We start from the raw sequence: 14184 nt of genomic DNA, 5'->3' as shown, positions 1-14184 counted from the left end.
AAGACTATGAGAACCTTCTCCAAATGCCTAATTACTACACAGGTTAGATAGCGTTTTACTATTTTAACAGGAGAGGGTAGGTCAACAATAGAATCGGTTCTGCTTCCATTTTTCCAATATTATCTTCACTTGGAAGATGGAGATAATATCCACCCTTAGGCTGTTATGACAAATGAAGTCTATATAAAGCTACACAGAAAGATGCAGCTTTCTTCAAAAGAAGTCCATGTGGAAAGTCTCATGTGGCCTGACATCACTGAGGCTGCATGGTTTCCCACAAACATATTCATTTTACTCAAGCCCGGAGCCTTTCTGCAACCCACCCCAGGTTGCTCTCCTCCAAGGACAGTCTCCAGGGACAGCTGGCAAGAACGACCCTTCACCTGCTCTCTCTTTATGGGGATGTTCAGAGTGCTTAGCGCTTCATGGGTTTTGATGAGAAAAGAAATTCCGAGATGTTCCAAATTAAATTACAGCAGCCAGAGAGTGAGAGAAATAGACATAACAGCCAGTTTGGACCAGTTAACAAAAGACTGCTCACATTCCTGTATGTCTGCTGGAACTTCAGATTAATTTCCAGGTGGCTGTTTCCAAGATTATTCTAAAGATAGGACAGCAGGTGCCATAAAACCCCAGGAGCCTCCGCTTCTAAATGAACTGGTCAGACTTGCGCACAACACACCCAGGGGAGCAAACACTTCTTCCATGGACACTGCACCTATGCCAGAACTGCCCTGCATCCCCTAATTCCACTCCCTCTCCTTTGTCTACATCTAATGTAAATTCTTTCAGAACTGCTTACATCCTTCTCCCCGCAACTCGATGTATAAATACATTGGACGGCGTGCTTGTCTTTTCACCTAGCGCTGCTGCTGGTGGTTTAGATGCCATACGTCCCAGGACCCGGTCTTTCTTGCTAGCAATGACCTAATAAATCCTTTCCTTTAAAAAAGACTTTCAGCCATGGAAGTTAAAGTTTGTTGTTTAACAGTTTCCTCTCCATGCATTTTTGATGGGTTATGAAATAAGTTTATTTTTTAACCTTGTATTCCACTTACTCCATACTTAAAAAATATCATCATAATCCACTTAGGTTTTTAAAAGTATGACTTTGTTGGCATCTTCAAGCTGAAGGGGAGAAATCTAAAAAATTCCCTCTGTTGATCTCCCCCTCTCATAACGCAATTCAGGGGCTGAGAACAAAGCAGCCATGGGACCGGGTCAGAGAACATGTTTCTAGTCAGACCTGGAGGGCCCAGTTCCATGCCATGCCATAGCAATTCTCCAGTTCCTACTGAGAATGACATTAAATGAATAAGATGGCGTTGACTAGTGCTTAGGAAAAAAGCTTGACAAGTTCTGAAACAGAGAGCTTTCCCCCTTCTGGAGCTTTCCCCCTTCATCCTCTGACTCATGGACAACTCTGGTCTTTTCTATAATATGAAGGGAAAGGAGGTACCACATAGGAATGCAGAAGGAAGGAGAGAACATAGGATGGCTTTGGTGCTTCAGGTAAAGAATAGGAAATAACTCGCAACTTATCCTTACTCTGCATTTGCCATGTTTAAAGTGGAGAAATTGTCGCATTTCACAATGATGATCCATTTCAAAAGGAAATAGTGTTCAAACGATTATACAGATCAAGTACGAACATTTAAAAGATCAGCCTACTTTCCTACAAAACAAACAACAAAAAACCAAAGACAAAGGAGTGATCCTCAAGCAGAGAAACCAATACTTGAATACCTGTACTTTGTCTAAGGAAAGGAGTAAAAGGAAATAAAGGAAATAAACTTGCTCTAAAATGTGGAGAAAAATATCATGAAACCTCAATAATTCAAACCTCATTCAGAAGGAATGCACAGAACTTCAGACCCTGTCAATCAATAGTATCACATGGAGATTACCTGTCCCAGGGATCGCCAGTCCAAACTGGCACTGCCGATGTATACGTGCTGCTTGTCCACAATCCAGAAGGAGGACTGCAGCCGGCCCTTGTTGTAGGCGGTCATGTTCATATAGGTCACCTCGGCTCCTAGGAGTTCAAAAAGATCCCGTCAGCCTGTGTGTCAAAACCCTCAGCTCGCAATCAGTCAACTACCAGCAGCAATACTCATGGTTTGCATTGATCACAATTTAAGGAAGCCAAATATTTACATTAGTTTGGTGCACAGAAGGCCCTGGAGGAGTTACTTGGTTCTGGAAAAGAAGATGTACAAAGAGAAAAAAAGGAGCTTTTTCCTACAGAGATGCAGAGGAGGCTCTGCATAGTGATAAGAGTATGGCTTCTCAACTTAGATCTGACTCAAATCCAGATGGTGAGATACATGTACCATCCTTTCTCTTCCACTTCTTCTGGAATAATTTTCATACAATTTTGGAATCAACAAAAGATCAGCTATGTTTATACTACAGCTCTCCTCAACAAGAAATTGGCCACCTTCTACACATTATTTTCATCTTTTATCCTTTCACTTGTCTTTACTTCTTTGTTTTCCTTTTCATTATTTAATTTTGATTTGGTCTCTTCCTGGCTTTTCTTTATCCAAAAGTTCTTAATGTAAGCAATAGTGACTCAAGCCTTATAACAGAACTTTGAATGGTTAACTAGGTCACCCAGACTATTGTTAAAACAAATAAACAAACAAAACAACCTGCATTTAAGATCTGACTTTAACTACCTGTTCTAAGTATGATGTGCCATATCCATTGTTAAGCTCTTACATATTGCCATCTCAGGACTATGCACTTACAACTTCTCAGAAGGAGCATATAGTACCCTGAATGCAAAGCCATTTAAATGAATTTCTGCTAAAGGTCCACTTCTTTAAAATTCAAGACCTACATGCATATATATAATGAACTAAGCTATTCTGTCTTACATATTCAATATCAATAAAGAGGATATATTCTGGTGGCCCACTTTGTTGTCAGGATCTTCATTCCCAGAGGAAGACATAATATCGTAAGTGGAAGGATACATTCCAAGATATCAGAAAGGAGGGGGAGTGATTTACACTGTAGACTTAACCTGTGATTCTTGAGAAAATGTAAACTATGCAGCAGGGTTCTTGTGGGAGGATGAAGAGAGGCTGTGAGGTTGGGAGAGGATCTGAGGGGAAGTGAGCATCAAGGCAGACTTTCCTATGTGGGCGAAACAAGTTCTTTATCCTAGAAGGGAGGGGGGATGTTCCTCGGCCTCCAGCCATCCTAGATAGTAACACCCGAGGAATAGATACAGGTCCCAAAGGAGGAACAGCTGGGTAGAGCCGAATCTCAATGTCCTAAGTAGGTAGTTACCATGGCAATTATGGAGCGACCCAAATCTGCATGGAGGGAGTGTTGTGCCCCAGAGATACAGCTGCCAGTACTCCTGTGGGGTGCAGCATTTGTCTTTGAAGACTGTACTAGTTTCCTACAACTGCCTCAATAAATACTACAAGCTGGGTCGCTTAAAGCAACAGAAACTTATTCTGGCAGTTCTGGTCAACGTGTCGGCAGGGTCCTGTAACGCTCCCTCTGAAACCTTCAGAGGTGACGCTGTCCTTGCCTCCTAGCTTCTGGTGGTGGCCATCAATCTTTGTCATTCCTTGGCTTGCCATGGCATCACTCCAATCTCCACCCCTGTTGACACATGGCGTCTTCTCCCTGTGTGCCTCTGTTTTGTCCTCTTCTTATGAGGGACACTAGTCATGTTGGGTTAAGGGCCCACCTCACTATACTATGACTTCATTGTAAGTACTGTTTGCAGCAATCCTATTCCCAGATAAGGTCACATTCTGAGGTACTGGGGGTTAGATCTTCAGCTAGTCTTTGGGGGATACAATCCAACCCCTAACAAAGATCACTTCTTTAGGTATATAAATGCTGACTATGGCATACCCCTGAAACTAATATAACATTGTATATTAACTATATTTTTTTATTATTTTTTTATTAACTATATTTTTAATAAAAATCTTTAAAAAATAGTTTTGCTGTAAACAGTATGTCATGTGACCCTGGCAGCAGTCTCATGTATTTCCTGTTTACCGCATCTATCATTTCTCATGTATTTGATTTAATCTCATGTTCTTTTGTACAGTAACATGCTGGACAGGCTCGTAGCCTGGGAACAATAGGCTGCACCATACAGGCTGGGTGTGTAGTCGGCTGTACCATCTAGGTTTGTGTTAGCCCACTCTATGATGTTTTCACAAAGACGAAATCACTTAATGACACATTTCTCAGAATGTAAGAGGCCCATGACTACTCATTTTGATCAGAAATAGATTTGCAAATAATATCAGATATTTGTTGAACAGTAGTTATCATGTCTGGATACTTATTCCAAGATAAAATTGCTAAAGCATTCTTTATCATTTCCATTTTGAAGCTCCAGAAATGTGTTGTTCTGGCTAGATTAATATGAAACTCGTGTTCTCCATATGGAATACTAGAGATTTTGAAGCTTAACATTGGGGTGTCCACATACACTCACACATAAGGAGCATAGCTCAGTGGCAGAAATGAGCAACTTACAAGACATCTGGTTGAAGAAAATGGTTAATTCCAATGTAGATAAAAAGTGTTTAATTCTACCTATGCTCAGATTTATATAACCCAGACGTAGCTCCCATATACATAGCAGTTCTCTTTCTTTCTGTCTCTTTCAGGAGAGAAACACAATCTTCGCAGGGTATTTTTGTTAGTTGATGTCACACGTAGTTTAGATGTTCACTGCTTCTTTCTGGCCAACAGCCTCTTCTTAGAGTGCAAGATGCAGCCATGTGATTCAGACTGGGACAATCTAGGTATCATGACTCTATTTAGTCTCTTTTTGTCCACAGCTGATGAACTAAATGAAGACACCTGACCTAAGCTGAACCGATAAAATTTGTTCTTTTGGGACTTCGCTATTGAGTCACAAAGTAAGTTAATTCAAAGAAGTTGTGCTGAACAGTCATCTATAAACAAAGTTTGCCACGACTGTCCAAGTCCACACAGATGAAGGATAGAAGGCAAGTTAGAGAGAGAGGGAGAAGGAGAGGGAGAGGGCGAGGGAGAGGGAGAGGGAGAGATTGATTCGGAGCCAGGTATTTAAAGAGATAAAAGGATAATTTCCTCCCAAGAGAGTAAAATGACAAGTGAGGCAGTGGTGGGACAGAGTCTATGGCTGTCCTGTCCCCTCAGATCAATGTCACTTCGTACCTTCACTTCTCCTAAATCTTTAGAATGAACTACTTGTTATTTAAACTGGTTTTGGAGGGGTTCTGTTTCTTTAATGGTATTAATCAGATAATATTGTACTTCATTTTGTGCATACATAATTCTAGATGTCCCACAACCTTTATGTATTTAAAAAAAATATTTCATTAAAAATATTCAGTTCTAGCCTGAAAACTCATGCAGCTTTTATCAAAGACCCAGTTGCATGCACAAATTGCATAATTAAATGTTTCAAATTTTGAACATTTAAAATAAACATCCTGTCAAACACTCAGCATAACGACACCAAAGTAAATATGCTAGTACTTTGTGGTTAAAAAGCGGAAAATAAAGTTCCACAGTCCCTGAGCATCATCATTATGAAAATAAACAAATTCTGCCTCCAAGTTTATTTCCAGAAAGTGGCCTAAGGAAAGCATAGTATCAGCAGCTTTAATAAATGTCATGAGCTAACATTTATGCATTCAAGAGAATAAATGGAAGTTATAAGTACGTTAGGAAGCACCATATACAAATGGACACCTGTGAACTTTCCACCCTTGCCAAAATCTAAAACCATACTGTCGTGCAGGGTGCCATGGGGGTCTCTGGTCCCGCTCCCCACATAAGAACACAGGACATGGTGAAGCCAAAAAGGAATACCCACAGAGCCATAGATAGGCGAGTCACACCACTATAGTCTCGCTGGCGGCTGGGTGGGAGACACAGGAAGCAGGAGCCACATGATCCACAACCTGCTGTCCACTTCTTTCTGCCAACTGACCTCACTTGCTAGCTGTAATCCGCCGTGCTAACTGGATAGCTCAGCCACCATCTTCTTGCTAGCCCCCATTTTCTGCTAGCACAGCAGTTAATTAGTGGCCAATGGCTCACTGGTTACAGCTGATGGCCATCCAATCACAGTTGATGGCCATTTACTACCCAAGTGAGCACCTTTCCACGTGAGGGCAAGAGCCTGGAAACTGCACTTCTGGCTCTGTCCCCACACATATCAATCTGACTAGAGTAGTGCTTTCCAATCAGCGGCAATATTATCTTCTGCCCCTCGGGGACATGGAGTTATATTTGGAGACATTTTTGGTTGTGACAACTGGAGGGAGGAGTCCTATTAGCATCCAGTGGGTAGAGTTCAGTAATGCTGCTAACACACAGGGCAGCCCCCGTGCTAAAAACTTATTCCTCCCCAAAACTGACAGTGCCAAGGGTGAGAAGTCCTGCAGTAACATTATCTGTGTGTTCATGCTTGATCCTAGATCCCTACCACTTTCCTCTGATGAAACCACCATACTGAATTTAGTGTTCACCATTGTCTCATTTTTAAATGTTTTATCACGTGTATGTATCCTTAATAGCATTACAAAAATGTTTATCACCAACTTGAAAACACATTACTAACGAACCTCAAGTGTCTATCAAAGGAAAATGCATCAGCAGTGGTAATTATAGATTTCTGGAAAGGCTTTCAGATCTTTCCTGAAAGCAAAGTTTGCAGCCAGAATGTACCTTCTCAATCAAGTGCTCTTTCTTCTGAATATATTAATTAGTGTGAGCAATGAAGAAGGTCACAGTTAGCCATTCTTGGGAGCTGTCATAAAACCAGTACAGCTGAATCCATTTAATTAACAACATTTTGGAATCCATTGGTTTAAAGGTTAAAGGGAACGTCAAAGGGTAAAAATCACCTGTCATGACATACGATTAGCTGTGCTTTCAAATCATCCAGTTGGTGATATTCAGAAAAAAAATTTCTTTAAACTTTTATTTATTTTAAGTGTGTTTTTTCAGGTCCCATCAGCACCAAGTCAAGTAGCTGTTTCAATCTAGTTGTGGAGGGCGCAGCGCACAGTGGCCCATGTGGGGATCGAACCAGCAACCTTGTTGTTAAAAGCACCGCGCTCTAACCAACTGAGCTAAGTGGCCGCCCATGTATAACTTTTTTTTATTAGTTTCAGGGGTACAAAGAAACAGGAATTCTTGAGGGTGTTCAAGAAGATATTTTAGAGAATAATCTAAAACAAGAAAATGTTCTTAGAAATTAAAAAAGATCCAAAATACAAATTCAATGAAGATAATCTAGGATTAGTAGTCCTGAAAACTGAAATGGTGATCTAGAAATTCAAAAGCACTAATTTACAACGAGAGTGAACATAAAGAAATTGAGATGATTGTTGAAAAGTTGATGCATGAAGAATACATTTGGGGAGTTAATCCCTCAATTTCTCAAAAGGTGCAAAAAGGATCTTTCCAAAAGCAGGAAAAAAAAAAGTGTAAGCAATAAAGGGTGTCATGAAGGGCGTCTGGCGGGGTCTCTGGTCCCGCTCCCCACATAAGAATGCAGGATGTGGCTAGGCCAAAAATGAACACCCACGGAGCCATAGATAGGGGAGTCAAACCAATATATTCTCGCTGGCGGCTGGACTGGAGACACAGGAAGCAGGATCTACATAATCTGCAACCCGCCGTCCTAACAGCAGTCCACGCTTGCCAGCCCCCATTTTCTTGCTAGCCCCCATTTTCTGCTAGTGTAGCCATGGCAGTTATATTAGTGGCCAATGGCTCACTGGTTACAGCTGATGGCCAACTAGCCACAGCTGATGGCCATCCAATCATAGTTGATGGCCATTTACTACCTGAGCCAGCACCTTTCTATGTGAGGCCAAGAGCGTGGAAACTGCTTTCTCGGGCTCTGTCCCCACAAAGGGTATGAAATTAGAGGGTTTGATAACGATATTAAAAATCCAATTATGTAGAGAGAACCAAAATCAGAGTGGAAGAAATTATAAAATAAATTATAAAGCAAGATTTGCAAGAAGTGAAGGACATAAGTTTCTAAATTATAAAACCCTACCAATTCCTGGGCAAGAAATTTAAAAAGATCCATACACATATCATGTTTTCAAAGCATTGCAAATAAACAAGATTCTAAAAGTTTTCAGAGAGGCAACAAACATATAAAGATTGTTTGTATGCTAACATACAAAGATTAGTAGTAAATCTGAATTATACCAGATATTTTAACAATAACAATGAAAATTAGGAAACAGTCTCAGGGGAAATAAGTTTTATATCTAACAAAGAGTGGGGATAAAATAAACACCTTTTCAGCTACGAAAGGTCTTAAGTCCAACCTCTGTCAGGAACTTACTGGAGAATGTGCTCCACCATAATGAGGGGTGTGGGGGAAAGGAAAAAATGTAGAAGACTCTAAAGACAGAAGCAAACTGAACACCCAGCATGATGGTGAGGACAAGTCCCCCTCCAGGCAACTGAGCAAGAGCTTGTGGGACAGTCCTCATGTTATGCAGGGTGTCATGCAGGGTGTCACGCGGAGTCTCAGCTCCCGCTCCCCACATAAGAATGCAGGACATGGTGAGGCCAAAAAGGAACACCTACGAAGCCATAGAGAGAGGAGTCAGACCACTATATTCTCGCTGGTGGCTGGGTTGGAGACACAGGGAGCAGGAGCCACACTATCCGCAACCTGCCGTCCACTTCTCTCTGCCAACCAACCCCACTTGCTAGCTGCAATCTGCCGTGCTAACTGCAACCTGCGCTTGCTAGCCCAGCCACCATCTTCTTGCTAGCCCCCCATTTTCTGCTAGCATAGCCACAGCAGTTATATTAGTGGCCAATGGCTCACTGGTTATAGCTGAAGGCCAACTAGCCATAGCTGATGTCCATCCAATCACAGGTGATGGCCATTTACTACCTGAGCCAGCACCTTTCTATGTGAGGCCGAGAGCCTGGAAACTGCACTCTTGGCTCTATCCCCACACCTCAGACTGGAATATGAAGGAGGTGGTCCAGGAAAGACCTCTAAGAAAAAGCACATAAGGTGGATACACTGATGTGTCAGACCATGTTAAGGTTATATGTTGTAGTGTTTTGAAATGATTTAATAGGATATGCATACAATCATCAACTAAAAGAAAAAAAATGGTTGTACAAAAAGAAACGTGATTGTTGTACATAGATGAGTGGTTAATAATAGCGCAAACAGTAAAATAATAATTTAACCAAACAAAGAGGATAGACGTATAGTGGGAAGACCAGGCGAAAGGAAGTATATGCTTGTAGTGGGTAGGGGGTGGCAGAGAGGGGAAGGAATAGTAGGAAAGATATAGATAATGTTTCATAATGCAACAGTAAGTCAACAGGCGATATTTGAAACAAAAACTAAAGAAATAGCAATATAACTAGGTTGCATCAAAAAAGGTAATACCAGAAGAAGCAGCTAAAAGTAAGAAAAATTGCTACCTTTGTGAATTATGAATTAGAAGTAGATTGACATAGGTCAGGCAGCTCCTTTTGTTAATACAAGCATCGTGGTAGTTTTTGATATTTGATTTTTATGTATTACTTTATTAATATATAAATTAAAAAGATACACAAATGAAAATACCTCAATAAAATATGGGCTATTTACCAAAATGCCAAGTAAGTTCCATTTTAATGGTGAAATTATAGAGATATTTCCATTATAATTAGGAATAGATAGTGATTATTCACTATTATTTAATGATTTAAAAATTATATTAAAAATGAGAAAACCATAAATAATGGAACAGAAAATTCTCTCTGCTGGTGATTTGAACATTATACCATAAAAAACACAACAGAGTATAGCAAAAACATTCTTGAATTTTAAAAGATAGGGTTGTCTAGATAAAAGTTAAAACAACCTTTTCTCTGAAATATCACTAATTGGCTAGAAATTAGAATCTTAAAAATCCATTTACATGATCAAAAGGGATAAACACACACAAAGTTATAAAAATCTTACTGAAGAACTTACAAATCTAGACAAATAGGAAAATATTCTAAGGAGTGGGTGTGTATGTATGTATATGAAACTATTTGGAAGACTTCTCACCCTGATGCTAAAGGTACTTATTTCTGAAGTGAAAATTTGGATACTTTTATTTTTATATTTATACTTCCCTGATTTTCTGAATTTAAAAAGTGAATGCGTTATTTTTATAGCCATAAAAAAAGAAAGCATATAAATAGCTCTTAAATAAAAAAAAAAAAAAAGCGAGATGTAGCATTTTCTCTCTAGTGCCAAATAAATGCCATCAGTGTTTCATACCTGCTTTTATCACACTTTCTCCTTCCAGGAATGGCTGCCCTCGTCCCACCACTTTGCAGCTCAGACTCCTGCCCCAAGAATCTGGGCTGAGACTTACTTGTTTCCCCTCTAAAGCCCCAGCACGGGAACTTTCAGGTTAACATGCATTTTCTTACTGTTGTCAGGGTACCACTATGTTTTCCCAACTAAAGTAAAAATTCCTCCAGGAAATGATCAATATTTTAAAGAGTGTTTATAAATTGGACAGCAATATATATATATATATATATATATATATAATTTGTAATTGTATACATCTATCTTGATGGGAAAAATATGAATCTAAAACATAAAATATAGTATATCGCCATTATGTTTTTTCCCCTACTTGAGTGTATGTAATTGATAGGAAAAAATCATTAGATCTTAATATTTTCAAGGGCTTGTTCAAGTTAGTTCAAGAGAAGATAAGCCCTCAGCTCATTAGGAAAAGAGAAAACATGATAACACTAATCAACATGATTAGCAACAATGCTTCCGCATATTTGTATAGTACTTTATTCATTATTGCAATGAATGACAAAGGTTACAGAAAATTCAGTCTCTTGGAGGTTGGGAAAAGAGGTACAAAGGCTGGAGCCTCCAGGAAAGTGAATGAGCTGCCTGAATGCACACAGCTAAGAAGTAAGCTGAGACTCTAGGTTTTTCTTTCAAATTCAGGGCTCTCCCTGCCCTGCTTCTCAGAACTGCACAACGGTCTGAATTATTCTGACATTCCATGGGGGTGCCACTCTTGCAAATGGTGATAATTTATACAAGTATGTGAAAGGAGACTGACATCTAATGAGACCTCTATTCAAAATTCTTCCTAAACAAAAGCATAGGAAAAAGAAGAAAATGAAATGAAAAAAGAAACATGGGAGTTCCTTGAGGGGTAGGGTTTCATTCATTTCTTTAATCCCAGCAAGCAGCACAGTTCCAGGCACATTTCAGGGGTTTGTAAACATACAATAACCAAATGAATGAGTGAAGGTGTTTGCAAGCACCTATCACTTTAAAGCCTTGTGCCCCTCTGTCTATCTCTCTTTCTCCAAATAACTAACCAAAGGGAATCGATGGAAGGAATTTCCAGTGCAAATTCTGAATAAACACATTAGGGCATAAAGGACCCAGCCATGTGAAGAAAATAAGCTAGAAGAAAAATACTCTTTATATGTGTAAGATACAGTTATATGAAACAAAACTTGGTTCCATTCTAAGCACAAGTAATAACAAAGGAAAATGTAGGCAGTTGGACAGGACTTACTAACACAACTTAAACAAAACTTCCAGCACTTCAATTGTTTCTTCCTTTGAGAACCAACAGTTTCAACATTTATTCTTCCTCTTTGAGAAAAAAAATCATCATGTTGTCTTCCATTCCAAATGAGACAGTAATCAGTTCCTTTATATACCAAATTATCACAGAACTCAGAGGAGAGAGTTTCTTCTGATAGTCACGACAGCCAACCTTGTCTTCAATGACAGGGCTGTAAGTCCTTAAGGGACTCATGGCTGTAAGTCCCCTAAGTTCCCATGAGTTCACCTGCTTAGACATGCCGGCATCTGACAGTCACTGATTCCTACTCTGGTTTATTCCTCTCTCAGCTCCAAATTCCACCAGTAAGTCTAACCGGAGATGGGAAGGGAGGAAAGGCAGTGGAAGGAAGGCTCGAGAAGAAAATACTTTTATGTAGACCGAAGAACATTCCCAAACTATAAAAAGTGACAACTGTCAGAACTAAAAGGAGACAAGTTTATAATCACAGTTAGAAACTTGTACACAACTCTCTGGATAACTAATAGAACAACCATAAGAAAAAAAAATCAATAGAGATAGGGAGATTTGAACAATTAATAAACTTGACCTAAGTAACATATATAGAACACTACAACTAACAAATGCAGCATACATATTCCTTTCGAGTAGAATGGAATGTTTTCCTAAACAGACTATATGCTGGGCCATAAAGTCAACCTTTAACACATTTCAGAGCATTTACGTATTACAGAGTATATTCTCTGGCTATAGATAAATTCAGTTAGAAACCAATAACAAACAGCTAACTAGAAAATGTCCAAATGGTTGTAAATGAAACATTTCATTATTCTAAGTAATGACGGGTCAACAAAGATCTCAATGGAAAATACAACTTTAAAAATTGTATCATAGTAACAACATATCAGTATTTGCAGAATGCAGCTAAGGTAGTGCATAGAGAGGAACTATAGTCTTACAGGTATATATTAGACAAGAAGAAAAGCTGAAAAATCAATCACCTAAGCTTCCATCTCAAGAAAAATTTAACCCCAAGAAAGTAGAAAGGACAAAATATTAAACACAAGAGCAAAAACTAATGAATAAAAAAAATGCATTATAGAGAAAGTCAAAGCCAAAAGTTGAGTTTTGAAAAGATTAATAATTTTATAAATTCCTGAGGAAAGTGGTCAAGAGAAAAAGGGAGAAGGCAAAACCTAGCAATATCAGGAATGAAAAAAGAACATCATGCAGATATTAGAGACATTAAAGAGACCACAAGGGGATGTTACGAACAACTGCATACTAATAAATTTGAAAATTTAGATGAAGTAGACAAATACCTTGAAAATTACTAATTAGGTGAGACAGGAAGTAACAGAAAATAAAGTGCTCTCATAGAATGTTGTAGGAATTAGAAGATAATACATGTACAACATTTAGCACTGGTCTTGGCATATGTTCAGTTCTTGATGAATGACTATTATTAGAATTGTTACAGGTAGGAACAGGGTCATGGAACCCTATGTGGTAATAATTAATAGTGTAGGCTCACAGGCCACTGGCATCATTTTGTATCAGGGGGAATGACATAAGAAACAGCTGTGTGGAATTTATAGGCCAAAACAGAGCCCCCTGCACAGATGAGATGTAGGAGGAGGAGACGGCAAGGTGGGTGCCCAGTGGTGAGAAAAAGGCAGGGGCAGTTAGAATGTCATACTGACATGAAAATATATGTGGGAAATATACCAGCAACAGTCTTAGAATGAAGGGAACGAATATGTAAAGGAACGATATGTACAAGGTTTATGTTACAGTTCTAACATGAAAACCTGTTCATCTGCTTTAAAAATGATAATAAAAGCCTTAAAAATGAATGCATAGCCACCTTGGCTCGTGGCTTAAAATATTAATTCTTTTTTATGTTTCAAAAGTAAGTTTTCTTGAGTTTAAAAGTATGACATGTATGAAAGGCGAATGTACAAAGACCTTTTCCTAACCAAACATATGAACATGTATAAAAGGACCAGAAGATGAAGAGAAAATTCAGGAGACATGTCTATTATCACAGGAGCCTGCTCTCTGTTTAGGAGAGCCCAAATCAGTCTTGTCCAGAAATTCAAGACAGTGAATATTTATTGAGCATCGGTAGTTCTGAGTACACAGCAGGAAATTCAATTCAATTCAACCAACGGAGTGCCTTCTAGTTCAAGGAATGATGGAGGAGGGATGTGGAGTTTGGGGAACTCTTCCTGTGCTATCTCCTGTCCATTCTGGACCTTCTGCAGATGGACACCTCTCTGCTGCCCACAAAAGAAGAAGTCAGATGCGCACATCAGAGCTCTTGGGGCTTCTTGCCCTGCCCGAGGCTAAACACATGATTTAGTACATCCTAACATTCTGTTAAACACTCAATAGAGCTTTTTCTGTTTTAATCTGAAACACTATTCACATCCCATGTACTTCTCGGATTGTAAAACTAATATGTAAATTCCTCCAAACCATGATGTTTTTTGAAAAGCTGACGGTACGCATATTTCCCGCTGTTCTGTGTTCCTTAAAGCTCCCGAATTCCTAGACCATTTCCCAAGTCTCACAACAAGTTTAGATT

The 14184-nt window shown here is 39.2% G+C and overlaps 1 protein-coding gene across 4 annotated transcripts in view; it reads right to left on the bottom strand.

Annotated features, from left to right (window-relative positions):
• The window catches only part of PLD5 (phospholipase D family member 5), a 238635-nt gene that overhangs the window by 49678 nt on the left and 174773 nt on the right, over positions 1-14184 (bottom strand). For all 4 annotated transcript variants that reach the window (XM_081039295.1, XM_081039296.1, XM_081039298.1 and 1 more), the window contains one exon: positions 1908-2035. In XM_081039295.1, the coding sequence (XP_080895421.1) occupies positions 1908-2035 (128 nt within the window). The remainder of the gene's footprint in view (positions 1-1907; positions 2036-14184) is intronic.

Source organism: Rhinolophus hipposideros, assembly GCF_964194185.1.
Source record: "Rhinolophus hipposideros genome assembly, chromosome: 26".
Taxonomy (NCBI): domain Eukaryota; kingdom Metazoa; phylum Chordata; class Mammalia; order Chiroptera; family Rhinolophidae; genus Rhinolophus; species Rhinolophus hipposideros.
This window is presented reverse-complemented; position numbering and strand designations above follow the sequence as displayed.